Below are 18,682 nucleotides of genomic sequence, written 5' to 3' on the forward strand. Positions count from 1 at the left end.
ATAACTACATAACACAGTACTTGTACTTTTACTTTCAGTACTTGAGTAGCAATTTTTTTTTCAAAACTACTGGTACTTTTACTTTCAGTACTTGAGTAGCAAAATTTAAAAAAAAAAAACTACTTGTAATACTTAAGTACAAAAAATGTTGAATACTTTAGTACTTCTACTCAAGTCACTTTTTGATTGAGCACTTCCACTTCTACTCAAGTCACCTTTTGATCGAGCACTTGTACTTTTACTCAAGTATGGGTTTTGAGTACTTTATACATTGATCAAAGTAAACAAAAGTGCCTTTTTATCTCATGTCTTAGCAGTGATTATAAACACTCCGCAGAATTAACAAAGCTTGGACTTAAAAAAGGGGGAGTGACCCCTGAAACGCGTTGTGTCCACCAACATCTGTATCAGTATTGGAGTGTGAGAGGGAAGCCACCAGTGACATGCTCTCTATCACCGGGCTCGGTGATCTGTGTTGCTTTGACTTGGATAATGACCCCGACCTCGGAGGTTCTCTTCCCCTGCCTACATGTAAGTGTGGATATTTATTTGGCAATAAATATGGTTACAATGTATTATTCCAAGGCCCTGGCGACTATGTTCCTCTCTGCAACTAATTAGCACAGGAAATGCTGCAGCTTTCTATATAGAAAACTGCCACAGATTCCTGGCAGCTCAGAGCAGGCAGCTCACATCTCTGTCTCTGCCAGTGCAGTGATTACACTACACAATCAGACTATATCCTCACTTTTTCCTTTGACCTCCAGAAATATTATGACGTTTTATAGCACTTTATTTCACCCCTTTTCTTGGACTCCATCCCACCACTCCTCTCCAGACCAACTCCAGTAGGTTTAAATATATTAAGTGAAAAATAAAACTGCGCTATTCAAAATACCAAAAAAACATACAGTATATGTTAGACAAATTACAGTGGGTACGGGAAGTATTCAGACCCCCTTAAATTTTTCACTCTTTGTTATATTGCAGCCATTTGCTTAAGTCATTTAAGTTCATTCTTCTTCCTCATGAATGTACACATAGCACCCCATACTGACAGAAAAACACAGAATTTTTGACATTGTTGCAGATTTATTAAAAAAGAAAAACTGAAATATCACATGGTCCTAAGTATTCAGACCCTTTGCTCAGTATTTAGTAGAAAGCCCCCTTTTGATCTAATACAGCCAGGAGTCTTTTTGGGAAAGATGCAACAAGTCTTTCACACCTGGATTTGGGGATCCTCTGCCATTCCTCCTTGCAGATCCTCTCCAGTTCTGTCAGGTTGGATGGTAAACGTTGGTGGACAGCCATTTTTAGGTTTCTCCAGAGATGCTCAATTGGGTTTAAGTCAGGGCTCTGGCTGGGCCATTCAAGAACAGTCACAGAGTTGTGAAGCCACTCCTTCGTTATTTTAGCTGTGTGCTTAGGGTCATTGTCTTGTTGGAAGGTAAACCTTCGGCCCACTCTGAGGTCCAGAGCACTCTGGAGAAGGTTTTTGTCCAGGATATCCCTGTACTTGGCTGCATTCATCTTTCCCTCGATTGCAACCAGTCGTCCTGTCCCTGCAGCTGAAAAACACCCCCACAGCATGATGCTGCCACCACCATGCTTCACTGTTGGGACTGTATTGGACAGGTGATGAGCAGTGCCTGGTTTTCTCCACACATACCGCTTAGAATTAAGGCCAAAAAGTTCTATTTTGGTCTCATCAGACCAGAGAATCTTATTTCTCACCATCTTGGAGTCCTTCAGGTGTTTTTTAGCAAACTCCATGCGGGCTTTCATGTGTCTTACACTGAGGAGAGGCTTCCGTCGGGCCACTCTGCCATAAAACCCCGACTGGTGAAGGGCTGCAGTGATGGTTGACTTTCTACAACTTTCTCCCATCTCCTGACTGCATCTCTGGAGCTCAGCCACAGTGATCTTTGGGTTCTTCTTTACCTCTCTCACCAAGGCTCTTCTCCCCCGATAGCTCAGTTTGGCCGGACGGCCAGCTCTAGGAAGGGTTCTGGTCGTCCCAAACGTCTTCCATTTGAGGATTATGGAGGCCACTGTGCTCTTAGGAACCTTAAGTGCAGCAGAAATCTTTTTGTAACCTTGGCCAGATCTGTGCCTTGCCACAATTCTGTCTCTGAGCTCCTCAGGCAGTTCCTTTGACCTCATGATTCTCATTTGCTCTGACATGCATTGTGATCTGGAAGGTCTTATATAGACAGGTGTGTGGCTTTCCTAATCAAGTCCAATCAGTATAATCAAACACAGCTGGACTCAAATGAAGGTGTAGAACCATCTCAAGGATGATCAGAAGAAATGGAAAGCACCTGAGTTAAATATATGAGTGTCACAGCAAAGGGTCTGAATACTTAGGACCATGTGATATTTCAGTTTTTCTTTTTTAATAAATCTGCAACAATGTCAACAATTCTGTGTTTTTCTGTCAGTATGGGGTGCTATGTGTACATTCATGAGGAAGAAGAATGAACCTAAATGATTTTAGCAAATGGCTGCAATATAACAAAGAGTGAAAAATTTAAGGGGGTCTGAATACTTTCCGTACCCACTGTATGTGCATACAGAGCAGCAACTTTTCTGTGAGACACGCACAGCACAAATAATATAGTGTTGCGCTTTAAGTAATGAAAAGAAAACAAAGAGTGATAAACTGAAATCCATTTAGTGGCAAAGTGCACTATCCATCACCCGAATGGTGTGTTATCTCAAGTTAAAAAGCCCCCACCTCATAGATTGGCTGCTTACCAGCTAATATTGATGTCCTGTTTCCACGTCCTGGACATGCCAGTGAACAGGCGGAAACTCTATTATAGGTATGGAAACCACTAACCACGGCAACTCTATCAGTATTGGATATTAACACATTTTAAGGGGATATCCTTGGATAATGCTGGGATAAATGTACTCCTACCTATATAGATATGTGAATTCAAATTTAAAATGGGACCAAGTGTATTTCCATTCTCTATCCATTTAGATGCTACCCATATTCTGTGGAATATTAACATCCCTATATTGGAGCACTTGCCACCATTAGGGGTTTGTCGCCCCTTAGAAGCACGGTCCAGTCTGCACCATTTGGGCTGTCGCCGAGGTTGGATGCCACACAGCCACCCCCCTTGTATGAAGGTTTGAGGATTGTGGTCCCTCGTGTTTCCAAGGCGCGCACAGCTGAATCAGTATTTGATTGAAAATGTCAAAATATGAAGTATGGTAAGCATGCAACTATATGGTGAAGATAGGGTGTGGATTTAGGCACACCTAGATCCATTACAAATTTGTTCTTACAACTTTGCTGATTTTTTTTTTTTTGTTTCCTTTTTTTCTTTAAAGTCTGTAAAGGTGAATGTACTGCCTATTATGTTCCTGACGAAGCAGTAACTGGTTACACCAGTCTGCAAAACGCGTCGAATCACAGTTCATCTACTTTTGATTATGGGATATTGTTTTAATATTTTGTGATGTTTTTAACATTTGTTCAATAAAACTTGTTGTTTTTATATATATATATATATATATATATATATATGCTTACCTCTATTACTATGAGCCCAAGACCCTACAAAGTCCTAGTAGTAGACATAACACAGGTGGCTTCTGGGACCACATGGTTATGGGTCTAATTGTCTCTTTTTCATCCTACTGATGAAGTCTGGCCCACCGGATGCAACGTGGATAGGGGGCGGGGCCTAGCTGATGAGGTCATTCCGCAGCTATCAGTTCCCTGTACTAGTCCAAGGAAAGGAAATAAAGTGCTATTTGACCTCAGAAATATTTCCTGAGGTCAAAGGAGAAGGTGGGCATATAGTCATCCACGTGGTGGAGTGCACGCATGTCACTATGGATCATACTTAAGCAGAGGAGTATAAAGATATCACATCTGTCACTGTGGTGATTGGACGTTTTATGGAACAGTGGACTTTCAATACTGAACATTTTGTGTATATATAAATGCTGTATATGTATGTATGTGTATAAATATATACAGTACATACCGAAAGTTTGGACACAACTTCTCATTCAAAGAGTTTTCTTTATTTTCATGACTATGAAAATTGTAGAATCACACTTCAAGAGGTATTCACCTAAAATGGTTTTCACTTCACAGGTGTGCCCTGTCAGGTTTAATAAGTGTGATTTCTTGCCTTATAAATGGGGTTGGGACCATCAGTTGTGTTGTGCAGAAGTCAGGTGGATACACAGCTGATAGTCCTACTGAATAGACTGTTAGAATTTGTATTATGGCAAGAAAAAAGCAGCTAAGTACAGGAAAACGAGTGGCCATCATTACTTTAAGAAATGAAGGTCAGTCAGTCCAAAAAATTGGGAAAACTTTGAAAGTGTCCCCAAGTGCAGTCACAAAAACCATCAAGGGCTACAAAGAAACTGGCTCACATGCGGACCGCCCCAGGAAAGGAAGACCAAGAGTCACCTCTGTTGCAGAGGATAAGTTCATCCGAGTCACCAGCCTCAGAAATCGCAGGTTAACAGCAGCTCAGATTAGAGACCAGGTCAATGGCACACCGAGTTCTAGCAGCAGACACATCTCTAGAACAACTGTTAAGAGGAGACTGCGTGAATCAGGCCTTCATGGTAGAATATCTGCTAGGAAACCACTGCTAAAGAAAGGCAACAAGCAGAAGAGACTTGTTTGGGCTAAAGAACACAAGGAATAGACATTAGACCAGTGGAAATCTGTGCTTTGGTCTGATGAGTCCAATTTTGAGATCTTTGCTTCCAACCACCGTGTCTTTGTGCGACACAGAAAAGGTGAACGGATGGACTCTACATGCCTGGTTCCCACCGTGAAGCGTGGAGGAGGAGGTGTGATGGTGTGGGGGTGCTTTGCTGGTGACACTGTTGGGGATTTATTCAAAATTGAAGGCATACTGAACCAGCATGGCTACCACAGCATCTTGCAGCGGCATGCTATTCCATCCGGTTTGCGTTTAGTTGGACCATCATTTATTTTTCAACAGGACAATGACCCCAAACACATCTCCAGGCTGTGTAAGGGCTATTTGACCAAGAAGGAGAGTGATGGGGTGCTGCGCCAGATGACCCGGTCTCCACAGTCACCGGACCTGAACCCAATCGAGATGGTTTGGGGTGAGCTGGACCGCAGAGTGAAGGCAAAAGGGCCAACAAGTGCTGAGCATCTCTGGGAACTCCTTCAAGACTGTTGGAAGACCATTTCAGGTGACTACCTCTTGAAGTGTGACTCTACAATTTTCATAGTCATGAAAATAAAGAAAACTCTTTGAATGAGAAGGTGTGTCCAAACTTTTGGTCTGTACTGTATATATATATATACATATTTTTTATAATTTATGAGTTTTGCTACACATATTGTTTTATAAATATTTGCACAGAAAAGGAACCTGTAAGGAGATAAAAAAAAAGAAATACAGACTAGAGGCTGCATTTTTATATTTTTGCTTATGCAAAGGGGGAGAAGAAAAGTGATGGATTCAGCCTTTCTGTATGATTGCTCATTCAACAAAAAAAAGGATGGTGCCCCTCGGTCTGACCCAAAGATGCTAATTTTTCACCCAAACTGCCTAAAAGCAAACATCATGTCTGTACCATTTCATAAATTCTCTGCTCAGAGCCTCAGACGTTAATATTTACCAAGTTCCTGGAGGTTAACTTGCACCGAAACAATCTTCTTCTCGTAACTGGACTTTGCTGAGCTGAAGTCATCGTAGAGGGAATTGACTTTCCGAAAAACTGCAGAGAAATCATGGAGATTCCAAGTCACTTTAAAAGAATCATATGAAAAAGATGTTCTTTGTAATTCTTTTCTGCAAATACCTCGACAGGGACGGCACCCTTAGTACCTGTCTTATTTTCAGCAGCCAGATTGAGAGGGTCACTCTGGATATGAGAATGTATTCTCCCATTAATGGGTTAGGACAGGATAATTACACCGTTTTTAACTGGTAATTTCCCACCGCAGTGAGTGTCAAAGGAAGGTAAATTAGAAGTATAAAAGAGCCCTGGCAGACATGGAAATGTATGTGAATGTCTTTTTTCTGTGGCATATACTGTACTATAATTTTGTTGTAGTGCAGATAAGAGTGCAGAGGGACAAACTGAGAATGAACAGGGTGCTCACTCCAGGATTACCAACAAATCAAGTTGAAGGATAACTATAGAGTTGCACACTTTTCCTTTAGTTTACTTACCGTCCTACTAACCTCCGAAGTTTTAAACTCATGTTTCTGCAAGATTGGCGCTGTGTAGCCCGCAGAGGGACGCACAGCTGCCACTGCAAACTCTCCAGCCAGTTGCTTGCTCATTCTTCTTTACATGTACCAAAGAATCTCACTTATTGATATACAAAGACACACATGTACAGAAGAAGGGAGGAACTGGCCAAAGAATTTTCAGGCTTCTTATAGGCCCCACACTGTGGATCCTGCAAAAACCTAGACAGGTGAGTATAATTTATTGTGAGATGCTAGGGAGGGGTGTTGTAAAGCCCGACTCTATGCAAATATTTTTTTTTTTTTTTGTATGGACTCGCAAGAGGTGTTAAAATAACAAAGCAGCTCTAGCTAAAATACATACCTTCTCTCTAGCGCTGTCCCCAGCCATAATTACTTTCCACCACTAGATGTCCTCAGTCTTCTGGGTTGAATGACACCCAACATCTGACTGAGTGCATACTGTGAGTGCAGAGCGTCACAGACTCACCCCTGAGGAAGTGGCACTACTGACACCTTGTACTCACATTCAATGATGCAGAGAGCTCTCTGCATCATAGAGGACTGCCTAGCAGTGCAGAATAGGAAGGGGGGCCCTGCAGGTCACATGGACAGCCTGAAGAAGTTGGGAAAAGGTATAAAACAAAGCATGATATACAGCTGGGGGATGAGTAACAACTTGAGTAAAAGATGGGAAAAAATATAGTTATCCAATAATTACACATACATTACTTTGGTAACCCAATTAGCAATAAAGACTGGCAGAAAAAAAAAATTATTTTCTACAAACAATTGCTCTTGTTCTCTATACCAGTGGTTCTCAACTCCGGTCCTCGGGACCCACCAACAGGCCAGGTTTGCAAGATAACTAAATTACATCACAGGTGATCTCATTTGCTGCTCAGTGATTGCAGTATTCTAGTCTGCATCCCCCAAGGTAATACTTAAATCTGGCCTGTTAGTGGGTCCCGAGGACCGGAATTGAGAACCACTGCTCTATACGGAAGCAGTGGTCTCTCTGTAGAGGTCAAACAAGCCCCAGGCTGAGTTGGAACTAGAAATCTAAAATCAGCAAAGCTCATGCCTCCATACTTATTGGGCAGCTCTAGCACTGGTTCAGCAGGAGGTGTTGGGACCTCTGGAGAGAGACCACTGCTTTCACGCAGAGAGCAAAGGTCCTTCTCTGCAGTATGCTCAGGCTGTGGCTACTTATTAAACCTTTTGTTTTGGTATGTATTCAGCTGTGTTAAACAGATTTAAAAAATATGCTTGTTACAAAGATAAAAAATTACAGTTTGGAAGAGTCAGACATCCTGTATTGCGCTCCAGAGCACAGTGGATGACCCTTCCTCCCACATTCCTCCAGTAACCGGCACACATGTGACCATGTCCTAATGGTTTATATAAGCCTTCATCGCCAGATCACTTTCATTACATGCGTTGTTTTAAATAGCTGGGATGAAAACACGGATTACTTGAGGGTCATATCGTGAGACTGTTTACTTCTAAGATGAAATATTATGTTTTGCTTCAGTAAATCAGACACAGATGAAGCAACTTCCCCTGAAGTCACTTTTGGTCAAATCCATTACCACCTAAAAAAAGATTTCAACATTTTTAAAGAACAACCCGCCTAAAAGGGATTTCTCTGTTTTGTGTGCTCTAGGACATGTGCTGATCCCCTGCTGTATCTTCAATCTGACTGTGTGACGGTGTTGGGGACATTAGAGTGTAAGCTCCTCTGGAACAGAGACTGATGTGACTCCCTTAGTGTTCTCTTTACAGCACGGCAAAATAGACTAGAGCTACATAAATGTATAATAATAGTGTATGACTGTGGTGGGACATTAGATCGTAAGCTTCCATGATGCAGACTGATGCAGCAGGGCTGGACAAAGACCACTGAACCATATGTCTGTCCAGCCCTGCTGAATCTGTCAGAGCTACATAAATATATATCATTAATAATAGTTTGTGACTGTGGTAGTAAGCGCACAGGGCCAACGCTACCAGTAAGGCGACCTAGGCAGCCGCACTGGCAGAGCCTGACCCCAGGTAAGTGACTTACCGTAAGTCACTGAAGGGGTTTTAACCAGTGGCGGCCGGTCTATCCATTAGGGGCCCAGGGGTGCCGCCCCCCCTATCCATGCATTCGGCCCCCTAATCTACATGCAGGGCGCCGGATGCATGGATTCCAATGAGGTTTTTTTTTTTTTTTGAAGCACGTGATTAGAGCCAGAGGTTTTAATAGGCTTCAAAAAAAGGGTGTGCTTGGGGCGCAGAGCACTGCGCCCTGAGCCCACCCAGTTGTGTGACAATAGCAAATGTATATTTGCTATTGCCACACTGATTCTCCTCCCGGCCAATCAGGAAGCAGGTCCTTAGACTTGTTTCCCAATTAGCCAAAGAAGAAGGCATCCTATTGGCGGAGAAGGAGGGAAGAGACGCGGCCGAGAGGGGACATGGAGGAGACTGAGGGGGAAGCCGTCGCTGTCCGGAGTTACAAGGTAAGTGAACTGGAGCCTGGGGGGGGGATATGGTGTGGACTAGACTCTGGAGTGACGGGGGGGGGGTCTGTGGCCAGGTCCGTCTGACGCCCCCGACCGATGGAGCAACAGCTGCCACTGGTTTTAACCCCGTCAGCAACTTGCGATGGGGGGTAGGAGAGCATATGGGGGGGGGGGGCAATTTTTATTTTGCATAGGGTGGCAAAAATCCTTGTAAGAAGTAAGCAGTAAGCAACTTTAATGCAGAGACTGATGTGAATGCCTCTGTGGTCTTTCTACAGCACTGTGGGATATATAAGGGCTATAACAAATGTATAGTAGTGTGTGCTTGTCGTGGGACATTAGAGAGTAAGCTCCTTGGTGAAGAGACTGATGTGACTGGCTCAGTGTCAGAGTTATTTAAAGCTGTAATTTTAATATTCTTGACTGTGGTGGGACATTAGAGTGTAGGCTCCTCTGGTGAAGAATTAAGTTGGTGGGTTTTCTCTACTCGGACAAACCCTCCCACTTTAGAGCTATATACTGTACATGTGAGAAAGGAATACACAAATAGAGAAGCACTTCATCTACTTAGTTTCAGGTCTTGACTTGACTTCGCCTTACCTAGGGATGCCAGCACAATCACAGCAATGATGAGAATGACCACGAAGCAATAGAGGACTTTCACTGAGATCTGTAGGGACAGGTTCCTCTGACATCTCGCACAGCTGGTCCTGGTCCTGCCTTAGAAGCACAATAGTAATTCATTATTGTTCATTTCTGGATGTCTTATAATGAAGTAATGGCCTTTAGCAAATGCCTAAAGCGGTAGTTTGTAGACACCTGACCATCAAACTTACTTGAGAAGATGTGTGGGCACATGTTCAAATTATTGAGTTCAAGTGTTTTCAGTGTTATTAATAAATCCTTAACCACTTAAGCCCCGGAAGATTTTACCCCCTTCCTGACCAGGGTTTTTTTTGCAATTTTTTACTGCGTGAATTTAACGGACAATTGCGCGGTCGTGCGACGCTGTACCTAAACGAATTTGACATCCTTATTTTCCCACAAACAGTGTTTTCTTTTGGTGGTATTTGATCACCTGTGCGATTTTTACTTTTTGCGCTATAAACAAAAAGAGTGTAAATTTTGCAAAAATAACAATATTTTTCACATTTTTTTATATTAAATTCCCCCCCAAAAAAATGTAAAAATCTAAATTTTTTAACATTTTTGGCCAATTTGTTTTCTGCTACATATGTTTGGTAAAAAAAAAAAATTACAAAAAGCTTATTTTGATTGGTTTGCGCAAAAGTTATTGCGTTTACTAACTAAGGGAAAGATTTCCGTCATTTTTTTTTTTTAACGCGTAATGGCGGTGATCTGTGATTGTTTTTGCGGTACTGCGACATTGCGGCGGACAGATCGGACCCTTGACTGACATTTTTGACACTTTTGGGGTTACTAGTGACATTACTGCAGTAATCAGTGCTATACATATGCACTGTTACTGCAAAATGACACTGGCAGGGAAGGGGTTAACTTTATTGGGGAGGGAGGGGTTAAGTGTGTCCCTAGGAGCGTGCTTTTTACTGTGATTGGCTGTGGCTACTAGTGTAGGAACAGTGATCAACGGTCCTACATAGTAGAACCGTGTGATCACTGTTTCTACACAGGGGAGAATGACAGGTGGCTTGTTTACATCAGCCGCCTAACTTTCTCCCTCTGCACCGACGATCGGCGAGTGACCGGCGGACATCGGGTCACACACACTAACTTCCCTGTGAACGAGCCGCAGCGGGCGCGTGCCCACTATTGGCTCACAAGGAAGTGACAGGCAAGCAAGTAGATCTACGTCACTTTGCCTGGCCGGGGCTGACCGTCGCAGTAAATAGTCGTGCGGCGGTCGGCAACCGGTTAAAAGACATTTAAAAATTGTGCACTTCCAACCCTTTGTGAGTTCTGTTCCAGTATAACTATGATCCTGTGCACAAAACCAGCTCCATAAAGACATAGTTTGGTGTGGAGGAACTCAAGTGACCAGATCTTAACTGTACTAAACCCAACTGTGCCATCTTTGCATTATTGAGTTCAAGTGTTTTCAGCAAAGGTTAATGTTATTATGAAATTATTAAAATATATTTAAAAATCGTGCACTTCAACACTTTGTGAGTTCTGTTCCAGTATTACTATGATCCTGTGCACAAAACCAGCTCCATAAAGACATGGTTTGGTGTGGATGAACTCAAGTGACTAGATCTTAACCGTACTAAACACAACTGTGGCAGGCTCTATAATTTTGATTGATACGAGACATTAAAACTCTCATTTAAAGGAGGCACTAGTCCTCTCACTGACACCAACGAGGCACTATTTCTTCCACTGACACCAACACTGGGGCACTATTCTTCCCACTGACACCAACAATGGGGCATTTTTCTTCCCACTGGCACCAGCAATGAGGCACCATTTCTTTCACTGACATTAGCAATGGGGCACTATTTCTTCCCTTGACACCAACAATGGGGCACTATTCATCCCACTAGCACCATTGATGGGCATTATTGCTCCTCCTAATCACCAAGTCTGAAAATTTTTCTACTCCCAATCTTGCAGGGCCATTTTCTACTCTCACTAGCCATAGTCTGGTCCTCCTAAAGTCTGAGGGACAGTAAACTGGCTCTTTGTTTTGAAAGTTTGGAGACCCCCTGTTGTAGCGAAAAATTAAGTTGGTGGGTTTAAACAGTTTAGTGAAAGAAAATTAAGCAGGGCTGACACCACCCAGTCCACAAAAATGCTGGGTGTTTTCAGCCTGCATCAGGCTTTAGGAGCTATGTGCATTTTTTATCAACACTTTAAATATACTAAACCCAAGAATTACCCAAACCCAAGATAGTCGGAAATTCTTTAAATATGTTGCTTGAATCCAATAAAGCTGTGGCCTTTTCCTACCAATGGCGATTTTTTGTGTAAAATTTGGATAGGGCTCAAATTCTAAGACAACTGTCTTTGATTTGACAGTGATTGATTACAATCGGTTAGCAAGCTTCTGTGTTATTTTTTTTATAATAACACAGGTCACAGTAATGGTACTGCTTATCTGTAGAGCCCCCCCCAAACATGAAGGACATGAGATTTTGGCCAGAGTGGGGGATATTCTTACCATTTTGCCTGAATGTAGAACTGGTCATGTCGTCGTCGTCTTGTATCAGCTGCTCGTCTGAAAGACAAAATAAGTCTGCCTTGTTTTATAGCATGTACGTGGTTCTGTACAGAGCTGTAATATACAATCCATCACCAAAAATCAGTTCATGTGTGGACTGGATTTAGAATTTAAATATCCATTCAAGAAGTGCCTCTTACCTATAGATAAAGTATGTATTCAGTTTTCAGGAATTTAGCTGTTTAGAGTGTAGATACAGACACCTTGCTGCAGTGTTCAGTTATGAAATGAGTACCTATTTCTCTTGACACATATACCACGCGTCAGAATTCAGTATGTAGGCTGCTGTTGCTGACCCCTTTCTGATAATGCTTTTTTTCTGGCTGTTTCGGGTTTTAGTCTTGAGTAACAAGGAATGAGCATGCAGCAAGCAAAGTTTAGACTATATACAGTAAGTCTATATAATAAAACTTGTTCCAGGTCAAATTTATAAAGCAATTTGATAAGCATGCCAGACTGAAGAAGAAGAGATCAACTGGCAGCCTACAGTATATATTACCCTCAGTACAGACATTCTTTAAATGGAATGGGGAATTATTAGGACCTCTGTTGCGCATTATTGCGGTGTCCCCATTGGGGAGAACTGCACTGGTTTTCTGTATGGTCACCAGGACAGAAACTGGAAGACATTTTATTGATATAAAGACAAGACAAAGGCTTCTTGAGGCCTTTTGGGGGTCAAGATGTAAGCAGATGGTGATAAACTGTTCTTAAAATTGCTAAAATGTTGTATTATTTTACAGTTAAAATATATCGGTTGAGAGTAAGTATTGTGTTGCCCTGCTAAAATGGTACTCCCTGAGAGGTAAAGGGTTTACACTGTTGGCCAGGTTTTCCCAGGCTTTTGAGTTAGTACCGCCCTCTGATGGGGAAAACACATAAAAAGGGAGGGAACCACCTCCGCTTGTGTGATGGTTCATGGGAAGACGGCAGAGAACCATGGAGGAGCTGGACGTGGAGCTGGCCGAGATAGGATACCATCATTCAACATGTGTGGCTTTTGAGCATATGAGGTTGTACTGCTTTGAATGAAAGTTCCGTGGTGGACCTGGCGCTGAATTTTGGAGTGGACCCTGCCCTGGTGGTTGCTTCCATGCCCTATGCTTGGTGGACCTTCTGTAACAGGGGGTCTAAAGTTCTGGTAAGGGAATCATCTTATCTGTACACGTGGTGATCGTCAGGATTGTGTCTTCACTCATGGTGTTGGAATTCTTCTGCATTCATTTCTGCACTTCAGCATCTGGTTTCACAGACTTTATGGATTCTGTTCATTCATTGTCTTTTCATTGTCATCTATAAATGTGGCGCTGTACTTGAATATACATTTTTTTATTTACCACTAATCCACCCCTTGTGGGAACCCAGTCGGGGGCCCAGGGATATAGCTCATGCCATTGACTAATTAACCCAAAAGGACTTTCTCGCTTATTTAAGGTATGGCTACCTCATGGGGCAGGGGCTTCAAGAAAACTCTTAATGGACACCAAGGGGCATTTAGAAGAACTTGTACAGGAATGAGTGTTGGAAATATCCAAGTTGAATCATTCATCTGTATTTCTACTTCTTATTTGTTAGATAACTTTTGCTGGTCTGAAGTCACTTTAGGACACTCCTAAAGGGGTGTACGCATGCTTTGCTTATCACAGAGCAAGATTTGACATCTGGGGACAAGACAATATAGAGGAGATGCAGTACAGATGTCTAGCATGCAGGGAAGCTGTTCAGAGTAGGCTATACTGTATTGCCATTGCCAATGACTACAGTACTAGTGACGTGTGCATAAACAGCCAGTCATTTGGGAAGCGGTGTGGCTTGGCAAAGGTGACTGAGGGTCCTGGTAGTGACGGAGCTTGTGTTCTTAGGCTCCTTCCCTAGAACCCGGAGCTCCAATACAGGGTCCAACCAATGGCACAGGGCACCCTAAGGACCTAGCCTGGAAGTCACAGAGGATTGAAGAGTGGAGCCCCAGAGAGAATAAGCAGGGGTCATGTACAAAGTTGAGCTTCCTATGATTCAAGTGTAACATATAAATCAATGTCACTGGGATGAGGTGACGAGTAACTGGGCTGGTGGAGTCTGGTGTAAGCTCAGCAGCACCAGCTCAAAAATGATGCACAACAAAAGAGAGAAGATTTATGACGTATAATGAGGAACTGTTGTCTGTAGTGTAAAATGTTATAGAAGCTGGGCCAGGAGAAAGGAGTTAATTGTCTGTATGGAGAAATGTTTCTTTTAGGATGGAGTACTGCCTTAAATGCTATACATTAGGCTATAGCCTCAGTCCGCCTCTGGAGGCACTAGCGAGCACTCTCTCCCCATCCACCTATGGGCACTGCTCACGAAGTGGTGACACATGAGTAGTTGCCCCCAATTCTCTTCTCTTAGTAAATTTTAAAGATGAATTCCAGGCATGGACCAATGTAGATATTAATATATCATACCTGGGCGATCCCCCTGGAAGCTGGAAATCACTGTAGTAGATGCCACTACTCTAGTCATCTCTACTAGCTTCCAAGTCCTGTGTTAAGCAACTGGTCTGAACACAGGAGGTTGGCCTCCCGGCACTGTCACCATTCAGAGAATGTTTTGTTTTTTTTTGAATGAAAGGGTTTGAAGTCACCGCTCTGCGGTAAGTGGTTAGAAACTCATCAACAGAACTCAACCAGCAAAAAAAAAACTGAGTTTAGGTACTTTACCATCCTGAAAAAGTTTGCTGTCATTGCTATCCAGATCCCCAGTGAACAGATTTCTCTTCACTTTCTGTGCTGTGGACCATACAGGGAGTGAGGTGCAGCATGCACCTCAAAACAAAATGCTGAAAGTGGAAAACACTTTAAGAGTCATAATGTTTTTCTTTGCGGTTCCAAGTCTTTTGCAGACTAAAGTCTTATGAAGAAGTTCTATTTGTGAGAATTGAAGGCCGATATCCAAGTCAATATTATTTTTCACTTGTCGACATCACTTCACTGGCACTAGGCTTAAAGCATAAATTTAGACTTGCCGCCAGGAAAAACAATATGACATCATTGGAGCACTGTGTATTTTCCAAATGTGACACTGGGGAAAGTATAACTCCGACAATGATTCGATAATCCAATGGTTTTATTCTATATGAGAAAAGTGGATACTGACTACAGTGGGAGGTAAAAAAAATCCTTAAACTCATAGGAATCATTCTCCGAGTGTTATAAGTATAGTATGGTGGTTTTGTACTTATTCTTCCTATTTTTTTTACTTAGGGCTAATAATATACATACAAAAAAATAAAAAGTAATAAAAAAAGTATTGAACACGTCACCATTTTTATAGGTAAATATATTTCTAAAGGTGCCATTGACATGGCATTTGCACCACATGTTGGTAACAACCCATGCAATCCATACATACAAAGAAACCAAAATAAATAGCTGAAATCTATCAGTAATTAGAAAGGCCTATGAAAAGGTGTCTCGTTACTAAGGTGTCACACAAGAAACATCCCATAATGGGTAAAAGAGCTCGCTCAAGACCTTTACAACCTTATTGTTGCAAAACAAACTGATGGCATTGGTTACAGAAGGATTTCTAAATTTTTAATGTTCACGTGAGCACTGTTGGGGCCATAATCTGGAAGTGGAAAGAACATCATTTTACCATAAACCAGCCATGACCAGGTGCTCCTCGCAAGATTTCCAACAGAGGTGTGAAAAGATCTATCAGAAGAATTGTCCAAGAGCAAAGGAAAACTTGTGGCGAGCTTCAGAAAGACCTGGAATTAGCAGGTACAATTGTTTCAAAGAAAACAATAAGTAATGCAATCTACCGCCATGGCCTATATGAATGCTCACCATGCAAGACTCCATGGCTGAGGCAAAAGCATGTTGAAGCTCATTTACAGTTTGCTGCATAACATTTAAAAAAGCCGGTGAAATACTGGGAGGATTTGGCCTTTTTAGATGAGACCAAAATGTAACTCTTTGGATGCCATAATGCATACCATGTTTGGAGGTCAAATGGCACTGCACATCACCCAAAAATAACCATACCAACAATGAAGTTTGGAGGTGGGAACATCATGGTGTGGGGCTGTTTTTCAGCATACGGTACTGGCAAACTGCATGTCATTGAAAGAAGGATAAATGGAAAAATGTAACAAGACATTCTTGATAAAAATCTGCTGTCCTCTACCAGGATGATGAAGGGTGGACATTTCAGCAAGACAATGATCCCAAACACAAAGCCAAGGAAACTCTCAAATGAAGAAAATAAAGCTGCTAGAATTGCCCAGTCATGGCAGTCAATCACCTGACTTGAATCCAATAGAAAATCTATGGAAAGAACTATAGATCAGAGTTCATAGAAGAGGTCCACGGGACATTCAAGAAAGTTATACGCATTAAATCCAATATATTCAATACGTAAAACTCCCACCTGCCTCTATGCACTTACCCTTGGGCTGGCTAATTTGACCCCCTGTGTCCGCCCCCCCAGACTGTTATATCAGGGACTAGGAAAGTACCACCAAATGTAAGCCAAATGTAAGCCATATAATTATTCTACATGATCTTATAGATAGAATTATGTGAAATGATTTGTACAATTTTTAACAAATGTTTGTTTTTTTTAAGATAACCTTGCCTGTACCCCCACAATCAAACATCCTGAAGAAGCTATTGCTTAGCGAAATGTGTTGACCGCCTATCAGACAAGAGAATTTGGATGTTATGCATTAACATTCGTATATTTATTGTTACTCTTGTCTGTGATTGAGTTGAGAGTATACACACATCTTTGTGGGCCCTATGTGTCTTCCCCTGCCCGTGACTTAGCTTTTAAAGCCCATCTTTTTACTAATACATTTTGTAATGATTTGTTAAATAAATTGAATTGTTAAAGAAACTACTTGTGTACATGTCTTGTTTAAAGTCCACTGATACTCATAGGGGTTTCCATTTTGTTTGTATTAGAATTAACATAGAACAGGGATATGGCTCCGCTATTTTCACACCTTGCCGGTTTTGTAGCAAGCGTTTTTTTGGGCATTTTTTGGGGGTCTTTGGAGGCAGGCATAACAAAAAAGGCCCAAAAAAAACGCCTGCTGCAAAAACACACCTGGGCGTTTTTGTAGCTGGCGTTTTTTGGGCTTTTTCTGGGCGTCTTTGGAGGCAGGCATAACATCTGAACTTCTGTGTAGGGGTATATATACACACACACTTATATGTATTTATACACATACACATATATAGGTGTTATAGCAGAGAAGCCATATGGGTGTTAATTATTTCATTAGCGCAAGCATAGGTTTCTGCTACTTTCACACCTATATGTGTGTATGTGTATATATACATACATGTGTGTGTGTGTATATATATATATACCCCTACACAGAAGTTCAGATGTCATGCCTGACTCCAAACATGTCCTCAAAAAACCCCTATAAACGCCTGCAGCAAAAAGCAGGGTGACAGGGCCGAAGCCATATCCCTGTTCTATAAGTGTTCTAAGAGAAACGATCTTTTCTCTATAGCGGTCACCCTGACATGGAAGGGTTTTGTCACCCTGCCATAGCAGTCAGAGTCAGTTAACCCTACACTACACTACAGTCCCCTTACACTTAACACTTTCCCTACAGAAACTAGATTATTAAATCTAACTACAGTGGAAAATAGTACCCTAACTACACTAGATATCCCTTTCCTCACACTAATAATTGCTAAATGACACTTTGAAGCAGAAGTAACAGAACTGCTTCCACTCTCTTCCACGTCCCTGTATTACAATGCTAGGAATTTGGCGGGGCTATCTTATATACTGGGGGGCGTATTCACTAATGATTGGCCTCTGGACCCCCTAGTCACTCCAATCACATTCCTAGCATTCTCCTGCCCCCTCAATTGGCTTTTACTGATGGTTCTGATCCAATCACAGGCTTTTAAATCCCATTTCCTGTCCCATTGCATTTTGGTAGGTTCTGGTTGCCGAATACCGAACTTTTTCAGCAAAAAGTTCGGAATTCGGCCGAACCTCGAACAGCCAATGTTCGGGTCGAACTGATGGTCGACCCGAACCGTTCGATCATCCCTATTGATGATGACAGAACCTTAGACCACTGGAGCATGGGGAAGAAAATGCTGAGGGACCTGCTCTAGCAGCACAGAGATGCTGGGGATCGGGTAAGTAAATCTTTTTTTCTATGTTCTCTAGACCTAGTTAACCCCTTTAGTGCAGGTGCAGCCCCACTGCAAGGAAAAACTTCCAATGTTAATGGAGTTGGGCTTTAATATTATACGCATCACTTTCTCAGATTTTGCTGTCACTATTTCCTACTGTGTAGACCCAGCCTATCCATAAATAGTCTTTTAATTTCTGTTTATGTTACATCATTTGGAGATATTTGCCAGTAATATCACAAAGCCCCATGCTACTCTCCCCAGACTTGCCAATGAGAACCTCCAGGTGTTTGGTAATGTCAGTCTAATTCTAGTTCCAGCTCCCATCACCGCGGCTTCCAGATATCAGCACTGAGGGAATTTTGTTTTGTGTGTTCTTTAATGTTAAGTGCTTCTTCAATAGTCTCTGCAAACACCATGTCAGAGCAACTTATGGAAAAGATTATTTCTTTGGATGCCTTCCTTGGCTTATAAAAATATTTGAAGGTTAAAGTATATCTAAAGCCATTTTTTTTTTGTTATTTTGTATAGAGTAGGGGGAGAGCTAAAACCCCGGTCTATATCTCATGAAGGAGATTTACCTTTACTTCCTGCCCTTAA

At 42.0% G+C, this 18,682-nt stretch overlaps 1 protein-coding gene across 2 annotated transcripts in view; it reads right to left on the minus strand.

Annotated features, from left to right (window-relative positions):
• The window catches only part of SCARA3 (scavenger receptor class A member 3), a 58,999-nt gene that overhangs the window by 31,722 nt on the left and 8,595 nt on the right, over positions 1-18,682 (minus strand). The window contains exons 2-4 of one of the 2 annotated variants that reach the window (XM_082252568.1): positions 11,874-11,930; positions 9,335-9,454; positions 5,647-5,745 (exon numbers count right to left, since the gene is read on the minus strand). In XM_082252568.1, coding sequence (XP_082108694.1) covers positions 5,647-5,745; positions 9,335-9,454; positions 11,874-11,930 — 276 coding nt within the window. Of the gene's footprint in view, positions 1-5,646; positions 5,746-9,334; positions 9,455-11,873; positions 11,949-18,682 lie in introns of both variants that reach the window. The other variant, XM_082252567.1, reaches the window with a different exon arrangement.

The sequence above is a fragment of the Pelophylax lessonae genome (assembly GCF_965119305.1).
Source record: "Pelophylax lessonae genome assembly, chromosome: 3".
NCBI lineage: Eukaryota > Metazoa > Chordata > Amphibia > Anura > Ranidae > Pelophylax > Pelophylax lessonae.